The 20,797-nt window shown below is 64.5% G+C and overlaps 6 protein-coding genes across 6 annotated transcripts; 2 read left to right on the top strand and 4 right to left on the bottom strand.

Moving 5' to 3' along the window:
* Positions 1-5,705: 5,705 nt before the first annotated feature.
* Positions 5,706-9,867, top strand: EMIHUDRAFT_201913 (hypothetical protein; the record flags this gene model as incomplete). Its single annotated transcript, XM_005786612.1, has 4 exons — positions 5,706-7,115; positions 7,349-8,374; positions 8,482-9,343; positions 9,485-9,867. 4 exons carry the CDS (start codon positions 5,706-5,708, stop codon positions 9,865-9,867), a joined length of 3,681 nt encoding a protein of 1,226 aa, XP_005786669.1.
* A 517-nt stretch (positions 9,868-10,384) lies between these two features.
* Positions 10,385-10,635, bottom strand: EMIHUDRAFT_201912 (hypothetical protein; the record flags this gene model as incomplete). The annotated part of the gene is made up of 2 exons (XM_005786611.1): positions 10,385-10,486; positions 10,579-10,635. The coding sequence occupies 2 exons, from the start codon at positions 10,633-10,635 to the stop codon at positions 10,385-10,387; spliced, it is 159 nt and encodes a 52-aa protein (XP_005786668.1).
* Positions 10,636-11,152: 517 nt separating this feature from the next.
* Positions 11,153-11,678, bottom strand: EMIHUDRAFT_201911 (hypothetical protein; the record flags this gene model as incomplete). Its single annotated transcript, XM_005786610.1, has 2 exons — positions 11,153-11,300; positions 11,539-11,678. The coding sequence occupies 2 exons, from the start codon at positions 11,676-11,678 to the stop codon at positions 11,153-11,155; spliced, it is 288 nt and encodes a 95-aa protein (XP_005786667.1).
* A 4,387-nt stretch (positions 11,679-16,065) lies between these two features.
* On the bottom strand, positions 16,066-18,473 carry EMIHUDRAFT_433938 (hypothetical protein). Its single transcript, XM_005786609.1, has 4 exons — positions 18,312-18,473; positions 16,665-16,751; positions 16,556-16,591; positions 16,066-16,469 (listed from the first exon to the last, which is right to left on the bottom strand). The coding sequence occupies exons 1-4, from the start codon at positions 18,465-18,467 to the stop codon at positions 16,221-16,223; spliced, it is 528 nt and encodes a 175-aa protein (XP_005786666.1). The 5' UTR covers positions 18,468-18,473; the 3' UTR covers positions 16,066-16,220.
* A 764-nt stretch (positions 18,474-19,237) lies between these two features.
* On the top strand, positions 19,238-19,755 carry EMIHUDRAFT_201908 (hypothetical protein; the record flags this gene model as incomplete). Its single annotated transcript, XM_005786608.1, has 2 exons — positions 19,238-19,278; positions 19,533-19,755. 2 exons carry the CDS (start codon positions 19,238-19,240, stop codon positions 19,753-19,755), a joined length of 264 nt encoding a protein of 87 aa, XP_005786665.1.
* Positions 19,756-20,131: 376 nt separating this feature from the next.
* Positions 20,132-20,659, bottom strand: EMIHUDRAFT_201907 (hypothetical protein; the record flags this gene model as incomplete). The annotated part of the gene is made up of 1 exon (XM_005786607.1): positions 20,132-20,659. The coding sequence occupies one exon, from the start codon at positions 20,657-20,659 to the stop codon at positions 20,132-20,134; it is 528 nt and encodes a 175-aa protein (XP_005786664.1).
* Between the last annotated feature and the right edge of the window lie 138 nt (positions 20,660-20,797).

Genomic DNA, 20,797 nt, shown 5'->3' with positions numbered 1-20,797 from the left:
ACCACAAAAGGCACAGCAGACAAGAAAAAGGTAAGGACACTCACTAGGTAGGTAGGTAGAAAGGTGAAGAACAGCCAGGCTCGGACTGGACACCAACGCGGTACGGGCGGACGCCGGACAGATGATGACGACACGCACGAGCGACACACACCACAGACACAAACAGGCTCACAAGACACACAGCCAGCGGGCGTACACATAACTCAAGGCCACATCCTGCCTGTCGCCCCCCCCCAGCACTCCAAGGTGCCAAGAGAACAAACAAGGGCACAACAAACAACAGACGACAGGAAGTAACGTGCTAGGCTAGAGCAGACCGCTCCGCCTCTAGCAATCTCGCCGGCCGGCGAGGCACGGACGAGACCGTGTAACTACTCACTAAACGCAAAAAAGAAATAAGACACGCCCTCCACGCCGTGAACGGCGTTGCTCCCTACAACTGTGTTGAGCTCGCGCCCCGGGGGCAGTTCGACGCCACCGGTCCTCACTCCACCAGCCCACGGTTCCCACGCGCACACTGGCTCACCCACCGTGCGATGGGCAGGTGCGGCCGCGAGGACACCGCACCACCGAGGAAGAGCAGAAGACGCAGTGCACCTCGAGAGTAGGTGCACCTCGACCTCGGCTGAGCTGCACATGATCCTGCCTCGCGCGCTCGCATTGGACTCCGAAGCCGAGGTCGACCGGCTCAGCGGTCGCAGTCACTCGTACGCTAGCCTCGGGCACAGCGACGACGATGGGGTGCCAGAGCCAGGCGGGCAGCCGCTCTTCGCCAGAGCAGCCGCCCGCGCAGTGGACGGGACGCCAGGGGCCGGAGCCACGGTGTGGGGCGCGGTCCGCGTCCTTCTCTTCACGCTGATGGTCGTCATGCTCGCGCTGATGAGCGGAGCCAACGAGGAGCCGCTCACAGAGGCCTTTCCTCGCTCGCCGCCAAGCGGCGGCGGCGGCGGCGGCGCGCCGGCGGTGCTCGGGCGGACGCTCAGCGCCTTCGTCATTACCACCAACGACTCGTCGCCGCGCGCGCTCAGTACGCGCGCGCTGCTGCGCAACCTCTCGTTTGGGGACGTGCAGCTGCAGCGGGCACACGACTCCCGCTCTCGCACACCACCCGCGCACTCACTCACTACACCACCCGCACTCACTCCGCACACCGCTTACTCCGCACACCTGGACACACTCACTCCGTCACAGTCGCGCCTCCGCACCCTTAGTAGCACCTCCTGCAGCCGCGTCCGCGCCTGCCCTCCTCCGCGCCTCGCGCTCTCAGCGGTTAGACCCCCACCGATGGAAGCCGAGAGCACACACCCTGATCAATACACACAATTCACTATCGACTCCGGGACGCGCCCTCAGAACTGAACTCAGAACTGAAGCCGACAGAGAGCACACAGCGCTGAAGGAGTGGCGAGGAGTGGGTGTAGGCCCCGCCGCCTCTGCTCGACCTGAAGTCGTGCCGCATCCGATCGCTCGTGCGTGCGATGGAGGCGCAGCCGGCCACACGTGTAGAGTTTCGCCAAGCCGGGGGCCCGCATGAAAAGGATTGACGCGTTCATCACGACACTGCCACAGGCCGTGTACGACAAGATCTCGCGCATGCCCGACCCCTTCGTCTTCATCTTCGAGGTGTGAAGACGTGGTGGTGGTGGTGGGGGGTGGGGGGGGGGGGGGGGCTTGCGTGCCAAATCGCCCACGCGCATGACACGTCCCTGACACGTCCCTGACACGTCCCTGACACGTCCCTGACACGTCCTCTGTACATGTCCTGGGGGGACGCGTTGCGTTGCGGTGTGCGGCCGGGGCGCTGTGAACGGCGTCTCTTCACGCGGCGTGCGTGGGCTGTGAACAGGACGACGTGGTGGTGCACCCGCGGGCAAGAGGCAAGCTGCGGCGCGAGCGAGCACGTCGACGGCCCATGCATCATCATTCACCCGTCGGTCCACTCGTCGGGTGTAGGCAAGCTGCGGCGTGCGATCGAGGAGGCTGCCTCGCGGACCGTGCAGGCGCCGCGAGATTGGGCGAGATTGGCCCCAGACTGGTCGAGAGTGGCTGGGGTGTGGCGCATGGACCAAGCATGGAGGTGCGAGGAGGAGTGACGGTGCGCGGGTGTGTTCCCCACACATCTCGTGGTGGTGTGGAGTGGGGCGACCGCGTCGGCTCTCACGTCTCTCACCCTCGCTGCGGACATGCATGGGACATGGCGCGGCTCAGTCTGCCTCACGCACATGACTCGCTAGTGACTAGCAGCGCCCGCGTGGCTGAGGAGTGACGCACCCGCGCAGCTCAACCTGCCTCTCTTCTACCTGGGGATGATCGACCCGGTCTGCGCGGAAGCGGCGGCGGGCTCGCCCGTGAGGTCTGTCGCTGCGCCGCCACTGCCGCTGCTGCAGCGCGGGGCGGGACAGCACGGCGCGCGACGGGGACGAAGGCGCGCCACACTCCGCAGCGCCTCGCCCCCGACTATACCACCACCACCACCACTACTAGAACCCCCCCCCAACCCCCTCACACAACATTGGGGAACTCGGAAGCACCCCCCCCCCCCCCCTTTGGGAAGAATCCCCCCCCCCCCCACACACACATTGGGAAGCCCCCCCTCCCCCCTCTTGCCCCAGTTGAGGACGCTGCAGCAGTCTCGCGGGGGGTAGCAACGCCTCCCTCCGCCCGTTTGCCTGCCCGGAGGCCGAGCCCAGGGCCGAGCGGGGGGAAGCCACTGCCTGGACGGCCCGGCCGTCAGATCTGACGAGGAGGAAGGGCACCGCACCCCGCTTTGTCCGGCCCGACGGGAGCGGCCCGGGCGGCGGCGCGGGCGGCGGCCCGGGCGGCGGCCCGGGCGGCGGGCGTGGGGGAGACTACTGCAGGCGGCCGCGAGATCAGCCGAGATTAGCTGCGGCCGCGCCATGTCAACGCACCACTCCATGCCTCGCTCACCACTCCCCGGTTTCCCCCCCCCCCCCCCCACGTGGCCGCCAGGTACAGCGGCTTCGCGACGCACGCCTTTGCGGTGCGTGTTGCGGTGGCGGAGGAGAGGCGCTCGGGCAAGCGCCGGCCGTCCTTCACTCAAGTGAGACCGTCCGTCAGGCGTTAAGCGCCCCCCCCCTCCCCCCCCTCCGGTGAACGGCGTCTCTTCACGCCGCGTCACTGTGAACAGGTGCGGCCGGCGATGGCAAAGCAGCTGCTGAGGGCGACTCGCAGTTTGGGGGGGTGGTGCGCGCGCCAGAGAGAGGAGCCGAGAATGCGAGCTGAGAAGTGAGCTGAGATGAGCTGAGATGTGAGCCGAGGTGAGTCGAGGTGAGTCGAGATTGCCGCGAGGTTTTAGCCTCGCTGCTTTGGCATGCGCGCGGGGAGTATAGCCCCGCGCCAAGTTGCTAGTTGGCCGGCGGCAGTGTGGGGCGGCGGCGCTTCAAGCCCCTCGCTGTGCCCGGTGTGAATAGGTCGGGCAGCACGCCCGTAGACAGGCGGCTGCAGGCTGTCTGCTCGCAGCTGGGCGGGTGCTTCCTGACCGACCCAGGGCTGTCGAGTCCGGGCGACGCAACCATGCGCGGCTCGTTCTACCAGGACCGCAAACAGTTCCCGTCGATAATCCGCGAGAACACGGGGCTGTTTTGGAAGGGCTTTTCTGAGTCGGTCGACGCGGCGATGTGCGTGGGTGTAGAGCGAGTACAGCTCGCACGCAAGTAGTGTAGTGTCCGCTCCGCCGCGGAGGTGATCTAGCAAGTGTAGCACGGCGGGGCGGAGTCTCCGGAGACGCCCAGACGGGAGTTGAACTCACTGTGATGTGTGATGCGCTCATTGCATGGATGCATTGAAAGTTTGCTCTTCAATGGGCTCTCGTACGTCTATATATCTTCTATGCGTGACGAATCGATAGGGGATGACTCGCCTCTGATTGTGGCTAGAGTAGATAAAAGCCACTAGAGCCAGTTTTTTATAGTAGCAGCCGAGCCCGAGGCCCGAGCCGCCCGCCGCGCGTGTGCCGTGTGAGGAGTGTGACGCGCGCGTGAAGCCTGGTGCCATATACGGGCAGTACCAGGGCAGTACTCGATCGCCCGCGACGCATCACACATCTCAGTCGAGCGCCATCTCAGGCGGCAGAACCGTGCCGCCCGCGGCGGGGGGGTCGATCTGCATCTCGCCCATCGTCGCCCCCTCCAGCAGGGCCGCGAGTGGCAGCACGGGCGACGCGTCGCGAGCGCTGCTTGCGCCAGCGCCGCCAGCGCCGCCAGCGCAATCAGCGCCGCCAGCCACGCCAAGTGCACCGGCCTGGGCGCCGTCCCGCGTGCCATCCTCGTCGTCCGCATGGGCGCGGGCGAGGGTCTCTGCGATGCGGCTGATGGCGGCGCGACACTTGCCTGTCGCTTGAGCGAGACTGCGGCGCGCCGCGCTGACCTCGGCGAGGATTGTGCAGTCCGCAAAGCCGGCCGCTGCGGGAGGGTCCTCGATGCCGACCATCCCCAGCTCCTTCAGCGCCTCTTGGAAGCGAGAGAGGTAGTCCACGCACAGATCGTAGGAGTCTTCGCCGACGCCTGCCCGGTCGATATCCCGCCAGTACTCGTCGGACGCACGTTGGAAGCGCTCGACGACCAGATCCGCCATTTGGCAGTCTCGACGCACACTCTCCACTGCCGACCGCAGGGCCGCCCCCGTGTGATTCGGAGGCGACGACGCGGCGGTGTAGACACGGCGGGCGTGCAGACGCCGAACCTCTGTGCGTGGCTCTCCGCGTGCGGGAGCTTGCTTCTCGTCGCCGTCTTCAGAGCACGAATCGTCGGAAGACAAGGAGCGCATCGCCTCACCACTGCAGATCACCACTCAGACTGCAGACAACGCTCTCGACCAACGATGTTTTTTATTTTTTCAAGCGCTGTTCACACAAATACAGCGCTGTTCACAGCCTTGTTATGAGAAGAAAATAGTCCTCACTGACTCGCGGTCGGTTGGGTGGACAAGCCAACTCACCGACCCAACCCAAGCACCCAACCCGTGCCGACAACCCAACCCAACCCAAAAAGCACGATTCTCAAGTTGGGCCCTCGCACACACGCTATGTCATCTTTGCAGCCCTGGGTCAAAGTGAGAATCGGATGGGTTGCCGTGCGGGGCGCGGGCTTCGGTTTCCGCCTTTAGTTAAAAAGAAAAAGAACACGCAAGCTAAGGCACCAAATCGCGACACGCTGGACAAGGCCCAAAGGCGTCTCTCCATGTTGGCTGCAGCTCTCGCTTCCCTGCCTCCACCGTCGCCGCCGCCCTCGCCGCCGCCTCCGTCCCCGCCGCCGCCGTCGCCGCCACCACCTTCACCGCCACCGTCGCCTCCTCCTCCGAGCCCGCCACCGAGAGCGCCACTGCCGCTGCCGCCGCCGCCACCGTCGCCTCCGCCGGGCTGTTCAGACTCGTGCGCCTTCAGCAACGACGGTTCATGCGACGATGGCGGGAAAGGCTCCACCAACTCGGCTTGCGCTCTCGGCACCGACTGCAACGACTGTGGCGGGCCTGAGAACGCTTACACTCGTCTCAACAACCCGCTTCCGCCCGCCGTCCCGTCCCCACCGGCGCCCCCACCGTTGCCACCGTCGCCACCGCCGCCACCAGCGCCACCGCCAGTTCCATACCCACCAAAGCCGCCGCCGTTGCCGCCCCTCCTTCCGCTCTCTCCGGGCGAGGTCTTTGTGAGCGGCAACGCCGCCTTACAGCTGGCCGTCCGGGAAAACATGACAGACATCTACCTGCAGCCCGGCGCGAACGTCAGGCTCAGCCAGTCTCTCGTCCTTGACGGAGTAGACGTCACCATCCGCAGCTCAGGCAGCACCACTGGCGCCACCATCGACGGCACCGATGCGCTGGACAGCCTCTTTATCCTGAAAAACAAGGCAACGCTCTGGTTGGAAGGGCTCGTCTTGGCGAATTGCCAGGCGGAAGCTGATGGCGGTGCGGTCCGCATGGATGACTCCGACGTGAGCTTGCGTGACGTTCGCATACAGGACTGCTCCGCTGCGAACTCCGGCGGAGCCATTTACGCCGCCAGGGGCAGCTTGCGACTGGAGTCGGTGGAGATAACGCGCTGCAGCGCTGAGACTGGTACAGAAGGCGAGAACGCCCAGGGCTTGGGCGGGGCCATCAGGATTGTCAAGGTTCGCGAGGTGGAGCTGAGCGAGGTCAACATTACCGGCTGCAGCGCAGTCAAGGGTGGGGCTCTGCACATTGACGGTGGGACGGAGAGCGAGACCACGCTGAACCGGGTCCGTCTCGCAGATAGCACTGCCACCGAGGAAGGCGGCCTCGTTTACATTGTGAGCGGGCGCTTGACGCTGGAGAACGGGACCCTGCTGGAGAGCGGAACGGCAAGCCAAGGGAGCTCGATCGCATTCAGCGGCGCGCCCGAGGTGTCCTACCGCCTGCCTTTGCCTCCCGGGTACTGGATCCCGCACTCGAGATGCGAGATCTACCGGCAGCTTCCTGCCGACTGTGCGGACGACGTCTGCCGGGGTCTATTCGACAAGTGCAAGACCGAGACGGACGCGCAGAACGACGAGTGCAAACAGTTCCCCGTCGCCTTTGTTCAGCCCTGCAATTGGGAGGCGACGCCCGCGCTGCTCGGCGTATCTCTGTACCAGGTGCCAACCTCTGCCCTCGATGTCGACCTGCCGTACGCCTGCGCCCCCGGCATTCTAGGCTCGAGCGATGCCGACGACCAGAAGTCGGCCTTCTGCGCCGGCCTCTGCCCCGTGGGCCAGCGGTGCCCCGAGGCCGCCACGACGGAGCCCCGCCCGTGCACCGAGGGCAACTTCTGCCCGGCGGGGACGAGCGTGCCTCGGCCGTGCCCCGAGGGCTCGTACTCGGCCGCGACGAACCTGACGAAGGAGGACGAGTGCACGCAGTGCCCAGTCGGCTTCACTTGCCCGGCGGGCAGCACCGTCCCCGACCCTTGCAACGACGGCACGACGACGTACGGCCAAGGGTCCACGGCGTGCGACGTGTGCGACGAGGACTTCTTCCTCGTCCTAGGGGAGGCCCAGGCCTCCACCAAGGCGTGCAAGTCGTGCCCGGCCCCGCCTTCCTCTCCGCAGGGAGGCGTCGTGTCCTTCACCTGCGGAGTCGACACACGCATCGGCGCACTCTACGTGCCGGGCAGAGGTTGCCTGGAGCCTTCCCTGAAGCCTCTCGGAACCTTCCCTGTAGGCTCGCTCAACGTGTCGAGCGGCTGGTGGCGCGCCTCGAACGCGTCGTCAACGCTGTTTGCATGCAAGGTTCCTTCCATCGCCGCCTCCACCCCTTCTACCCCTCCGCCCTCGCTGCCACCCTCGCTGCCACCCTCAACTCTCCTCCCTCGCTGCCGCAGGTGATGGGCGACGAGTGGAGCCCGTGCCGCGGCGGCGTCGACTCGTCGGAGGATGGCAACGCCCTCTGCCACCCCTTCTACGAGGGCCCAAAGTGCGAGGTCTGCACCAACACGACCGACAACGGCATCCGCTACTTCCTCAACTCGAAGGCGCGCTGCCAGCCGTGCGACCGGCCGGCGGAGTCGGTGATGCTGCTCGTCGGTCTGCTCTTCACGGCGGGCGCTCTCGGCCTCGGCACTCTCAAGGTGATCCGCAGCTCGTGGGTCCCTTCGGGCAAGGTGGCGCGCGCGCTCGTCCTGATGGGTCGTCGGATGGCGTTGCTGTGGAAGCGGGCGGGGATGCTATGCAAGACAAAGCAGCTGATCAACCTCTTTCAGGTAGTCGCAGTCGTGCCGGCCGTGTACGAGGTCGAGCTGCCGCCGCAGCTGAGCGAGTGGGCCAACCTCTTCAACGCCGTCGATATCTTCGACCTCGATCTTTTCCTACCGCCCGCGTGCTATGGCTCCTACCTCACCCGCCTGATTGCCTGGGGCTTTTTGCCCTTTGCGCCCATCCTCCTCGCGACCCTCGGCAGCTGCGCCTGGGAGCTCGCAAGTAGTGCAAGTTTGACTCGTGCCGCGCTGTGGCGCGGCCTGTTGGGTGCACTGCCGCTCATCGTGATTCTCCAGTTCTTGCTAGTTACCTCCACCAGCACGCGCATCCTCCGCACCTTCAACTGCATCGAGTTTCCGACACGGGACGCGGTCCTCCCGGGGGGGCAGGAGCCGTACCGCGCCTACCTCGCCGACGACCTCTCCCTCGACTGCAGCACGCCAGAGTACGCCACGGTGAAGCGGTGGGCGTATGTGCTGCTCTTCGTGTGGCCCATCGGCGCGCCTCTGTTGTACCTTGGCTTGCTACTCGCCTCACGGCGCGACATTATGACGCGCCAGTCGACACCTCTCTTGCGTGCGACCGACTTTCTCTGGAGGGACTACGAGGATAGCGCCTTCTACTGGGAGCCGCTCGACCTCGTCCGCAAGCTGACGCTGACCGGCTTCGTGCTCATCAACACGCAGGAGCGCACACGCCCACATCTCGGCTATCTCGGCGAATGCTCAGCTGCACCTCCCCTCTCTGACCGGCCTCGTGCTCACCAACACCGCAGGGCTCGAAGCAGCTCCGCGTCATCATCGCGCTGCTCGTCTCGATGCTCTTCCTCACCCTGCAGTACGTCCTCTCGCCGTACAAGCGCACGCTCGACGGGCGGCTCTCCATGTTCGCCAATATCGGCCTCGTCCTCGTCTACCTCGCCACCCTCACCATCAACTCGTGCTCGCTGCTCGAGACGGACACACAGACGTGCGGCGAGTTTGGGCTCGACCAGCTCGAGCTCGCGACAATCTTTCTCTCCTTCACCACCGCCCTCCTCGGCATTGGGCTCACCCTCGTTCTGTGGCTCTACACAGCGGCAAGCCGCGCACCCACCTTCCGCCTCGTTAGCAGCGGGCGCGAGCCGCTGCGAGACGGACGGACGCTCACGGAAGGCATGCGGTGGCACCTATTTCTGAGCCACATCTGGTCGACGGGGCAAGACGCGGCCGCGGTGATCAAGAACCAGTTGCGGTTGCTTCTGCCTGGTGTCGAAGTCTTCCTCGATGTAGACGACCTTGAGGGCATCGCCGCTCTGGAGGAGTACATCTCGAACTCTCGTGTCGTGCTTCTGTTCCTATCACGGGGCTACCTTCGCTCGGTAAATTGCCAGCGCGAGGTGCGCGCTGCTTTAGCTAACAACAAGCCCATTGTGCTCGTCCAGGAGGTGGATCCGGAGAAGGGAGGCGGTGCACTCGCCGAGCTCCGCGCGGAGTGCCCCGCCGAGCTGCAGAATGGAGTCTTCGACAATCGTCAGCCAATCCCTTGGCATCGGATTCGTGAGTTCCAGCTCGTCTCCCTAAAGCTGATTGCCGAAGCGACGCTACTGCAGACGCCAAGATACTGCGGGAAGAGCAACCTGCCGCTTTACCTCCCTGGTGAGCTCCGTAGTGAGGGCCTCAGCTTCACGCAGCCACTCATTCTTTGGACATCGACCGCAAACCGCGGCGCGCGAGCTCTAGCCGAGGAGCTACACGTTGCGTTCCCCCGTATCGTCCTCACCGAAGTTCCACCTCCAGGGCTTCTCGATAAGCAAGAGAGCCAGGCGACCAATGCGCTTCAATGGCTCAGCCGTCGAGTGAGTAGTAACAGCATCAATCGAGACGGCTCCAACGGAGAAGCTACCCACATGCTGCTCTACCTCAACTCGTCAACCTGGTCTGACGAGCTGCTAGCGAAGCAAGTCACAGCGGCGCGCGCGGCCAGACTGCCCATCATCATGGCTCATGAGAGGGACCCAGCACGAGGCGGGTGCCTCTTTGCGCGCATGTTCGAAGTTACGCCTCAGCAGCTGATCGTCGACGGCCTCTACAAGAACCTCGCGCGCTCGTGCTTTCCCGATCCGCACCGAAAGGCGCGGGGTACTCGAGTTCTCTTCTCAGCACCCAAGTCTCTATCATGAGGGTCCCCGGCAACGTTCAATAGGTGTCGCACATGCTCCTGGCTAAGGACCTCGGCGCGAGCACGCAAACGTGCGTTGCACGGCTTTGCGGCCCGGCGATCTTTCCCCACGCAGCGACGCGGCCCCGGCGGGGGCGGCCCATCGCCGAAGTTGAGATGCACGGGACACGAGTGTCGAACCATCATATCTCGCAAGGCGCTGACGTGTAAGGGAAGGCGGTCTGAACACCAACAACTTATTACGGACTATTTATTCAGCGTAGCGGAGATCGAGGTGTATCGGATACCGTGGTCCGCACGAGCGCACGTCCGGTCCAAAAGAGACACAATAAACTGTCTCGGCTAATTGCTGTTTTCTTTCGTTCCTTGGCACAAATGTAGAGAAAGGTAGGACATAGGTAGGGATCCACATCCTGTGAAACAAGAAAACGGACCGCGTATTGCTTGGCGGTGCGAGCTGGGCGGAGATAAAACACAAAGACACGTGAGACTGAGTGCGCCTCGCACGCGCGCCGTGATCACAGCACAGTCAGCTCTGCGTCCGGGTAGCCCGCCGCCGCCTTGTACTGATCAAACACTTCGACGAGTGCTCGCTCGTACTCGGCGTGCAGTGCCTCCACCTAAGAGAAGGGTAACAGCGGGAGCTTCTCCGCCAGCGCTTGCGCGGGGCCGCCGACTCCGCGTCATGAGACAAGCAGGAGCCCCGCGGCACTGCAAGCGCGAGGCCCGGCGTGTGTGCAACGCCTCGTCCACCTCCTCCGTCGGCCATATCGCGGCTGTATCTCTGCCACATCTCGGCTCTAACTCCCACCTCGTCGTCCGACGGCCGCCCGTCGGCGGCGGCGGCGCGCCGCGAGGGCAGCGGCTCCGCGATGGCGATGGTACAGCCGTGCGGCGGCGTGAGCGGCACCGTGGGCAGCCACCACCAGCGGCCCCAGAAGAGGGTGACGCTGCAGCCTGTGCGCGGCGGGCGGGCGGGCGGGCGGGAGGAGGCTCACTCTCCGCAAGGGGACGGAGATAGCCAGAGGGAAGGGCTGACGCTATCGTCGAGCAAGTGTGACGTCCTCGGCTGCACCTCGGCTGCACCTCGGCTGCACCTCGGCTGCCCCTCGGCTGCACCTCGGCTGCACCTCGGCTGCACCTCGGCTGCCTCTCGGCTGCCTCTCGGCTGCCTCTCGGCTGTCTCTCGGCTGTCTCTCGGCTGTCTCTCGGCTATCTCTCGGCTGCGTCTCGCCGAACGAGCGTGACGTCCTCGCGAGCCACGAATCGGACCTACTCGCGCATCATCAGTCAGGAGAGGACGGGCCCTCGCTCCCTGACTGCCCAGCCAAAGGCCGAGACGTGAGGGACTGGAAGTAGAAGTCGTTGCCCCCAAACACGTACATCGGCGTCAGCCGCGCGCCCGTCTCGAGCGCGAGGCGGCAGAGCCCGCGCCTAAGCGAAAGTTCGGGGAAGGGTCGTGCAAGGCTCCTCGCCTCGTCCTCGCCTGCAAGCCGCGGGCCTAGGCGAAGGGTCGGGGAAGGGTCGTGCAGGGCTCCGGCTCTCGACCGGCGCGAGGCGAGCAGAGCCCGCGCCGAGGCTTCCACACGGCGACGTGCCTACGCTACCTCCTTCACTACCTCAGGCCGAGGTGTGTGGCGAGGCGCGGCCCTCCGCACACAGCCAAACACACCTTGCCGGCTGCGCCGTGAAGATCTCGGCGACGCCGCCGGGCAGCATGTACAGGTTCCGGCCCGGGTGCTTTGCCCGCAAGAAGGTTGCGCCGGAGCCGCTCGTCAGGTTGCGCTTGAGGTTGGAGTACGTGGCAGGCATCCCCGTCCACCTGCGAATAGGCTGGCGAGATCTGGCCGAGATCTGGATGGAGTACGTGGCGGGCAGTCCTGTCCACCTGCTCACGGCGTTTCTCTGATGGACCGGCGGCCCCTCTCTTTCTCGGGCGTACCATCTCCGCCCACTTGATGCGGCCGAGAGGCGGCCGAGAGCATGCCGAGAGACGGCCGAGAGATGGCCGAGAGATGGCCGAGGTCTGGCTCCGGCTGCTCACCAGCCCATTAGCGTGCGCAGGCCGGGCAGGTAGCAGATCACGCTCGCCATGCCTCCGAAGCCATACACCGTGCCGTGCTCTGCCGTGCGGAGGTACTGGTCCGCGAACGCCACCCAAAGCAGCACCTGCAGCGGCACCACCCCGTGCGGGTGCATGCCGAGGATGTAGCGCTCGCCCCGCTCGACGCAGTCCTCGACCAGCCTGCCGACATGCCACAGGCGTGTCGTGGACGTGTCCCGGACATGTCCGCTCGACGCGGCCCCTCGCCCCGCCTGCGGATCCGCTCCTGCGTGAGGTTGTGTCGCAGGCGGAAGAGCTCGTAGTAGACCTGGCGGAGGCATGGTGTGCGATCAGCACAGAAGATTCACTAGAGGTTGCGATATGATAGACCTGGAGTAGAGGTTCGCGGAGGCCGAGAGGAGGAGCCAGTACTGCGGGGCATGAAGGCAGCCTGGCAGAGGCGACGCGTGTATGGCCGCTCGTGCAGCGGGAGGAGCGACCCGCCGAGCAAGACGAGGCCGATCGCTGCTGCGGTCGTCACGTGGCCGGACGTGGCGAGTGCGAGCGACACCAGGACGGTCGCAGGAAGGAGGTAGTACATCGACGCGAGCAGTGTCACAAAGACCCACGCGAGAGCTCGGCGCACGGTGGGATGGAGGGAGAGCAAGAACGGGTCGTCGATGCGGCAAGGATAGAGCGCAGCATCGTCAGCCTTGCTCGCGGACATATCCGAGGTCTGCGACTCAAGGGGTAAGCGAACCAAAAATTCCAAAAAGACAGACAAATGTATTGTGTCGGGCTACCGTCCAAAGGCGGGTGTAGTCGACCAAGGGACCACGAATCTGGTCTGTCGACAGCACGAATTTGGGATGGGACACCTTCGGGACCCGGCTGCGTGCTACTTGGATAGCACGCTTTCGGAGTACCGACGGCTAAGGCCGAGGCAGAAAAGGTTTCTGTTTTTTTCTCCGCTTTTCTTCACAGTATTTTCCTGTGAAGAGAGACGTAGAGAAACAGATCTTTCAAACTCGGTGTCGAACCACCAGCCCGACGCTCACTACAAGTGAGGTAGCGGTACTCGCTTAGTGTGGGTAAACCATAAAAGTAGGTTTGAATTCGTCCACGGAAGGCTTGGTGAGTGGTTGGGGTGGCCTCAGGCATCCCCAAGGGAGCCTCTGCGGTGCCACATAAGCAGCTTAGTGATTGTCGAGACTTTAAAGTATTCGTTGGAAGAAACGCAAACAAGACAGACGGTACTATGGTCACCAGTTTAAACCATAATTCGACTTTGAGGGATCATATCTCAAAAAGCCGGGAGATAGCATAGCCTTATTGTTGCATATTATGCCACATAAGGTCAAACTCGACCCCACAAGCATCAAGAACCCGATGCTCCGGCTCGACTGTGCCGGCACACTGCCTCCTCGCGCACGCTGCTAGCAGGCCGTTGCGGCCCGTGGTGCACCAGAGAGAGAGGTCGACACGTTGCCCCCGCCGGCGAGTCCGCGCGGCTCAGGCCGGCCAGAAGGTGTGTGGTGGCGGCACCGTGGCAGGATTGCGGAGAAGAGCTCGCCGAACGCGAGCAGCAGATGGCCAAAGTGTGCCAGCGCGAGAGCCTCGCGAGCGGGCGCAGAAGGAGCTCGCCGTGACACGATGCCGGGGGGCGCAGAAGGAGCTCGCCGTGACACGATGCCGGGCGGTGGTGGTGCTCTGGCGGCTGTGCACAGTGGGCAAGGTCAGGCTGCAGCAGGGCAGCACGTTGGTAGTGCCCTGCTGCAGCCTGGCCTGACATGCACAGGGCGAACAGAGGCGGTACTATCGTCCGGCGCTCGTCGTCGAATCTGGGCCAACTTCGACCGCCGCCACAGCTCGCCACGAGCACGCAGCGACAAAATGTTGACTGTACGGAAGTTGAGGCTGGTCGAGAGGAAAAGGCTGCCGTGCGAGCCGGCAGCAGGCCGGCTCGGCGTTATCTGCCGCGGCGACTTTTATGGGCTACTCTGTTCATAGTACCGTACCTGGTATTATGGTTTACCCACACTAAGCGAGTAGGGCCCGCCCGTGTGAAGCGCGGTAATCCGGCCCGCGGGCGGCGGAGGTACACGACCGGGCTTCGGTTTCGCAACAGCTTCGTTTTCACAACAGTACCTTCCAAAAGAAAAAAATGCGGGTCGAGTACTGTGCCGTACGAAAGTGTGAACAGATTGGAGCAGCAGCTCCTGAGCACGGCGCCGCAGGCGCCTGTTGATAGGTCCAGATGATAGCCCTGGATGGGCAATGCATACGCCTAGTTGGGCCTCAGATCGCCCGACCGCGTCCCGGTGCTCTGTGGTCGGATTTGTGACGCCGCCGCACCGCGCCGCGGCCGGGGGCCCTCCGGAGGCCGAGGATGGCCGTGACGGACCGGGACGAGCTCTGGGCGAGGTTCAGTGTCAGTGTATATATTGAGACCAATCATGTCCACAATATCTCTCAGTCTAGCTAAGCCTGGGAAGGCGATGCCGGGGCCGTACAGCAGCTTGATGGTGCTTCGTTCGCCGGCGTGCGTCCCGGAGCGGTCCCGGACTGGTCCGTGGGAGGAAAACAAGGATCAGCGCCGACGGCGCTCTGATTCGACTTTTAACTTCAAACAAAGACAGTGGTCAGTGGCACGCGCCGCAGCGCGGTGCATGCCACTGTCAGGAGCGGATCCGTCAGTTTTTTGGTCACGCCGGCATCGTGATCCTCACAACCTGTGCGCAGACTTTAGGCCACAACAGTATGGCGATCCGCCTCCACTCTTGTGTTGCTCGCTCGCCCGGGCGGAGGGCATGGCCGCGGAGGAGGCGAGTGCGCGCTTGCCAGGCCTTCCGCAGACAGCCTCTCGGCCAGACTGAGGGTCGGCTTTGCGTGGCGTGGCCCCTGCGCTGCGCTGCGCACAGCTGCGTGTGCTGAGGGAGCATCTGGTGCTTCCACTGGGAAGTGCGCACCTCCCGCAGCCGGTGGAGGGCCGTGCCGCCGCGCGCCTGCTCCGTGGACAGGGCGGGGAGACGGCGCCGCAGCGCCACAGCGCCCGCTGAACCTGTGTCACCCGGAATCCATACTGTCACTCGAAAACCATAAGATTTGTCAAATTTGCTGCAATTGCTGTCTTATTTGCTGGCATATGCCATAGTAATACTTGTGCACAAGAGTAGGACCCTGGCTGCACTCGCGCCAGGCTACGCTGGGGCCTGTCTCCTGAAAGAGCGCCCCTCGTGGGGCTGGGCAACGCGGCGTTCGCATGACTTGCACACATGCCGCTCACCGGTCGTCCTCGTCCTGGTATCTGCCCCCATCGGCGCCGCATCATCACAACATGCACATGCACAACATGTACATGTACATGTTGCACATGTAGCATGTGCTGTGTGCCCTCTGCTCGTCTCGATAGCAAGTAGAGCCGCGCTGTCCGAGGCAAGGTGACTGTGTCCGTGAAACCTGTGTCACCCGGAATCCATAGTGTCACGCTCTTATGGATTTGAAATGTCAAATTTGCAGCAAATTTGCACGCAAACTAGCGTGCCACCGAAGGCGTCCCGTCGGAGGTGATGGAGTGTGAGACCTGAGGCTGCGGAGGTGACGCCTGAGGTACCGGCCCGTGCACAGCGACTCAGCCGGCGACCGCCACGGGCTCAGACGAGATTTATCGACTCGTTCCGGCTCAGCTTCACCGTGGTCATCGGGCGTCTGTCGACGTCACGACCACGCATGCAGCTCGCGGGTTTGAGGTCGCAAGAGCCACAAGATGGTGGCGTTTGGACATCCCAACCATCACAAAGACAGCCTGTAGGTGATGGCGGGACGGCGCAGTGTTTGTGGCACTCGGCAGTAGGCACCCGCGGCACGGCCCCGCTGTCGGCTCTCGCGGGCTGCGGAACCGGCCCCAGAAGGGGACGGTCCGGGCGAGTGTGGCAGCTCCTGCGCTAGTATGGGCACCCTCTATCACAACACTACTGATCCTGGTCATTAGAGCTGCCAGGGATAGCGTCAGGACACAGGAGAGTGACAGGAGCCGGTACGCGGTAGGAGTCAAAACCCCTTCATATTTGAGACATCGTGGCCCATATACTGCACAACAACCCGGCGGGGGCGGCTGCCAGGGGGGGGGGCTGGAGGCGGACATACACACCTGCAGGATGTATCGCGCACAAGAAAAAGAAAAACCGCGTCGTCGGAACAGGATCATGCACATTGTAGATTTGTCACCCGCTCCAACGTACGTACCGTCCGGGCACAGCCGGAAACACCACCGTTTTCCCACGTAAGCCACCGCCGAAACCAAAGGCATCTCAGCTCAACTCGACCGGAGTCGGGTTGGAAGGCGAGTCCCCCCCCTCCCCCTCTACCGCCCGCGGAGAGAGCGGTGGCGCGGCCTCGTCGGGCTCCGACGCCGCGCTGGAGGCGCGGGCGAGCGAAGCGAGGCCGACTGTCCCGCCTCCAACTTCCGGCAGCTCGACGTCGGGTCTCTCGTCCTGGTACTTGGGGCGCTGCAGCTCCAGCGCGGCCACCTCGGCCGACATGGCCTCGTATGCCTCCGCCTGTGGGCGTCCGGATGTTTTTGCTCAGGCGCGGGCCCGGGCAGCACCTTTAGAGCAACGGGCTGCTGGCTACTGCTGCCCTCTGCCTGCGCGCTCTTCAGCAGCTCGAACTCGCGGCAGAGCAGAGTGTTGCCTACGAAAAGAAAAGAGAGGCGCGTAGAGGAGGGAGGGTGTGAAGGAGAGCTTACGGCGGACCAGAGGGGTGCCGATGGCCGCGTAGCCCTGAAATACGACCAGCAGCGCGGCCGACGCCTCGTCCCACGCCGCCGACGCCGCCTCGCTCTTCTCGCGGTTGTCGTCGAGCTTGGCCTGCCGAGGTTAGCCGAGATTAGCCGTGATTAGCCGAGATTAGCCGGGGTATAGCCGAGGTGCAGCCGAGGTAAGGTACACCGCGGTGTATCCGTCTCGCGGCTGCTTGGCTCGGGTGATCTCGGGTGATCTCGGGTGATCTCGGGTGATCTCGGGTGATCTCTTGCTGGCCTGCTGCGTGCCCGCCTTCTCCTGCAGCCTCTGGTACTTGTCCGCGTAATAGTCTGCGTTCAGCTTCAGCACCTGCGCTCCGAACAGCCGATGGTGACAAGCCGTGTGGTGCTCACAACTGCTAGTGAGGAGGAGGGTGGTTGCTGGTACGCACCTGCAGCTCCGAGATGTGCTGCCACACCTAGTGCAGCGGGCGGGCAGCGCGGAGTCTGCAGTGCACTCGCGGCGCATTGAGTGTCACGGGCCACGCGCGCAGCGAACACAGCTGAAGGCAGCCGAGGCCGTAACGCCTGTCGACTGCTAGCCGCTCGGGTAATCTCGGGTAATCTCGGGTAATCTCCCGAGGCCGTGACGCCTGTCGACTGCTAGCCGCTCGGGTAATCTCGGGTAATCTCGGGTAATCTCCCGAGGCCGTGACGCCTGTCGACTGCTAGCCGCTCGGGTAATCTCGGGTAATCTCGGGTAATCTCCCGAGGCCGTGACGCCTTTCGACTGCTAGCCGCTCGGGTAATCTCGGGTAATCTCGGGTAATCTCCCGAGGCCGTGACGCCTGTCGACTGCTAGCCGCTCGGGTAATCTCGGGTAATCTCGGGTAATCTCCCGAGGCCGTGACGCCTTTCGACTGCTAGCCGCAACGCACGGGCGCGTCTCGTCTGCATCTAGGGCGCCGGACGGCGGCCATCGCGGTGGCCTTGCGCCGTACCGCCGGCAGGATGGCCGTCTCCTACACAGCCATGAGCACTTTAGCGTGGTGGTGGTGGTGGGGAGGTGGGAGTGCGGCGTCGAGCGGTGTACTCAGAGCATCGCGTGAATGCGAGGGCTACGAATGCCGCTGACGACAGCGGGGATGCCGCCGCGCCCACGCGTCGTCTCGAGCGCCAGTTTGGACACACGGGTTATGCTCCCGCGCCAGGCCTCGAGATATGGGGAGATCTGGGGAGCGCCTCTGCTTCCGCATCTAGGCTGGCGCGGCCATCGCGTCTGCCAGTTTCGTCTTGAAGGCGAGCTCCGCCGCGCTCATGGCGGTGGAGAAGGCGGCGGAGCCAGAGGGCGCCAGCGAGGGACCAAGCGCGCCGTCCACCGCAAAGGCACGCGCGCCGGCAGCCAAGCTCGCTGCGAAGGGACTGAGGCCCGCCTGGCGCCGGGCAGGGATCGAGATCTCAGGAGAAGGATTGCGAGTCACGGCGTGGCTGGCGGGAGAGGCGCCTGGAAGGCCACCAGCTCGGCGTAGCTGGCGAGGAGGCACTCCTCGGTCTTTAGGAACACCTCCTCTGCTTTGAGGTACGCCTTGAACGCGTCGCTCGCCTTGGCTTCGGGGAAGGAGAGCACCTTATGGTTTTTGAGAAAGATTGCGCGATTCATCTTCTCCGTGGTGCTGCGCTTGCCGATCGCCGCCTTGTGCTTCAGCCACTTCTTGGCCTCTGTGGGCGGCTCATTGTCGCCCCACATCCCACTGAGCCTCCGTCCGAGCTGGGACACGGGGCCGTCGTCTCTCCCAGCTGACATATCGACTGCCATGATGCCGGAGAGGAGAGAGGAGAGGATGGACGAGAGGAAGGGAGAGAGCCTGTCTTGACGACGGCGGTCGATCTCGCGATTGTCGATCAAAATCGGCGGGCTTCTCGACGCCGTTTACGTGAACGGCGCTTTTTCTTTTGCGACCAACCACGACCGTTGGTAGTTGGGGACATCTGATTCCCGCAAGGGTCTTGTCACCACCCAACCGTCGAAAACTCCAACCCCCCCCCCCCCCCTCCTGCCCCAGTCAACGACGCTGCAGCAGTCTCGCGGCGGGTAGCAACGCCTCCCTCCGCCCGCTCGCCTGCCCCGAGGCCGAGCCCAGGGCCGAGCGGGGGGAAGCCACTGCCTCGACGGCCCGGCCGTCAGATCTGACGAGGAGGAAGGGCACCGCACCCCGCCTCGTCCGGCCCGGCGGGAGCGGCGCGGGCGGCGGCGCGGGCGGCGGCCCGGGCGGCGGGCGTGGGGGAAACTACTGCAGGCGGCCGCGAGATCAGCCGAAATTAGCTGCGGCCGCGCCATGTCAACGCACCACTCCATGCCTCGCTCACCACTCCCCCCCCCCCTCACCCCCCCGTGGCCGCCAGGTACAGCGGCTTCGCGACGCACGCCTTTGCGGTGCGTGTTGCGGTGGCGGAGGAGAGGCGCTCGGGCAAGCGCCGGCCGTCCTTCACGTGAGACCGTCCGTCAGGCGTTAAGCGCCCCCCCCCCCCTTCCCCCGTGAACGGCGTCTCTTCACGCCGCGTCGCTGTGAACAGGTGCGGCCGGCGATGGCAAAGCAGCTGCTGAGGGCGACTCGCAGTTTTGGGGGGTGGTGCGCGCGCCAGAGAGAGGAGCCGAGAATGTGAGCTGAGAAGTGAGCTGAGATGAGCTGAGATGTGAGCCGAGGTGAGCCGAGGTGAGTCGAGATTGCCGCGAGGTTTCAGCCTCGCTGCTTTGGCATGCGCGCGGGGAGTATAGCCCCGCGCCAAGTTGCTAGTTGGCCGGCGGCAGTGTGGGGCGGCGGCGTTTCAAGCCCCTCGCTGTGCCCGGTGTGAATAGGTCGGGCAGCACGCCCGTAGACAGGCGGCTGCAGGCTGTCTGCTCGCAGCTGGGCGGGTGCTTGCTGACCGACCCAGGGCTGTCGAGTCCGGGCGACGCAACCATGCGCGGCTCGTTCTACCAGGACCGCAAACAGTTCCCGTCGATAATCCGCGAGAACACGGGGCTGTTTTGGAAGGGCTTTTCTGAGTCGGTCGATGCGGCGATGTGCGTGGGTGTAGAGCGAGTACAGCTCGCACGCAAGTAGTGTAGTGTCCGCTCCGCCGCGGAGGTGATCTAGCAAGTGTAGCACGGCGGGGCGGAGTCCGGAGACGGGAGACGGGAGTTGAACTCACTGTGATATGTGATGCGCTCATTGCATGCATTTTGAAATTTTGCTCTTCAATGGGCTCTCGTGTCTATATATCTTCTATGCGTGACGAATCGATAGGCGATGACTCGCCTCTGATTGTGGCTGAGTAGATGCCAGTTTTTAGTAGCATCTAGCAAGCCGCGCCCGCCCCGCGCCGCGCGCGTGTGTGCCGTGTGAGGAGTGTGACGCGCGCGTGAAGCCTGGCGCCATTATACGGGCAGTACCAGGGCAGTACTCGATCGCCCGCGACGCATCACACATCTCATGCTCCTCAGTCGAGCGCCATCTCAGGCGGCAGAACCGTGCCGCCCGCGGCGGGGGGGTCGATCTGCATCTCGCCCATCGTCGCCCCCTCCAGCAGGGCCGCGAGTTGCAGCACGGGCGACGCGCCGCGAGCGCTGCTTGCGCCAGCGCCGCCAGCGCCGCCAGCGCAATCAGCGCCGCCAGCCACGCCAAGTGCACCGGTCTGGGCGCCGTCCCGCGTGCCATCCTCGTCGTCCGCATGGGCGCGGGCGAGGGTCTCTGCGATGCGGCTGACGGCGGCGCGACACCTGCCTGTCGCTTGAGCGAGACTGCGGCGCGCCGCGCTGACCTCGGCGAGGATCGTGCAGTCCGCAAAGCCGGCCGCTGCGGGAGGGTCCTCGATGCCGACCATCCCCAGCTCCTTCAGCGCCTCTTGGAAGCGAGAGAGGTACTCCACGCACAGATCGTAGGAGTCTTCGCCGACGCCTGCCCGGTCGATATCCCGCCAGTACTCGTCGGACACACGTTGGAAGCGCTCGACGACCAGATCCGCCATTTGGCAGTCTCGGCGCACACTCTCCACAACTGACCGCAGGGCCGCCCCCGTGTGATTCGGAGGCGACGACGCGGCGGTGTAGACACGGCGGGCGTGCAGACGCCGAACCTCTGTGCGTGGCTCTCCGCGTGCGGGAGC

The sequence above is a fragment of the Emiliania huxleyi genome (assembly GCF_000372725.1).
Source record: "Emiliania huxleyi CCMP1516 chromosome Unknown EMIHUscaffold_15, whole genome shotgun sequence".
NCBI lineage: Eukaryota > Haptophyta > Isochrysidales > Noelaerhabdaceae > Emiliania > Emiliania huxleyi.
The sequence above is the reverse complement of the archived record's forward strand: the minus strand, read 5'-3'. Positions and strand labels throughout refer to the sequence as shown.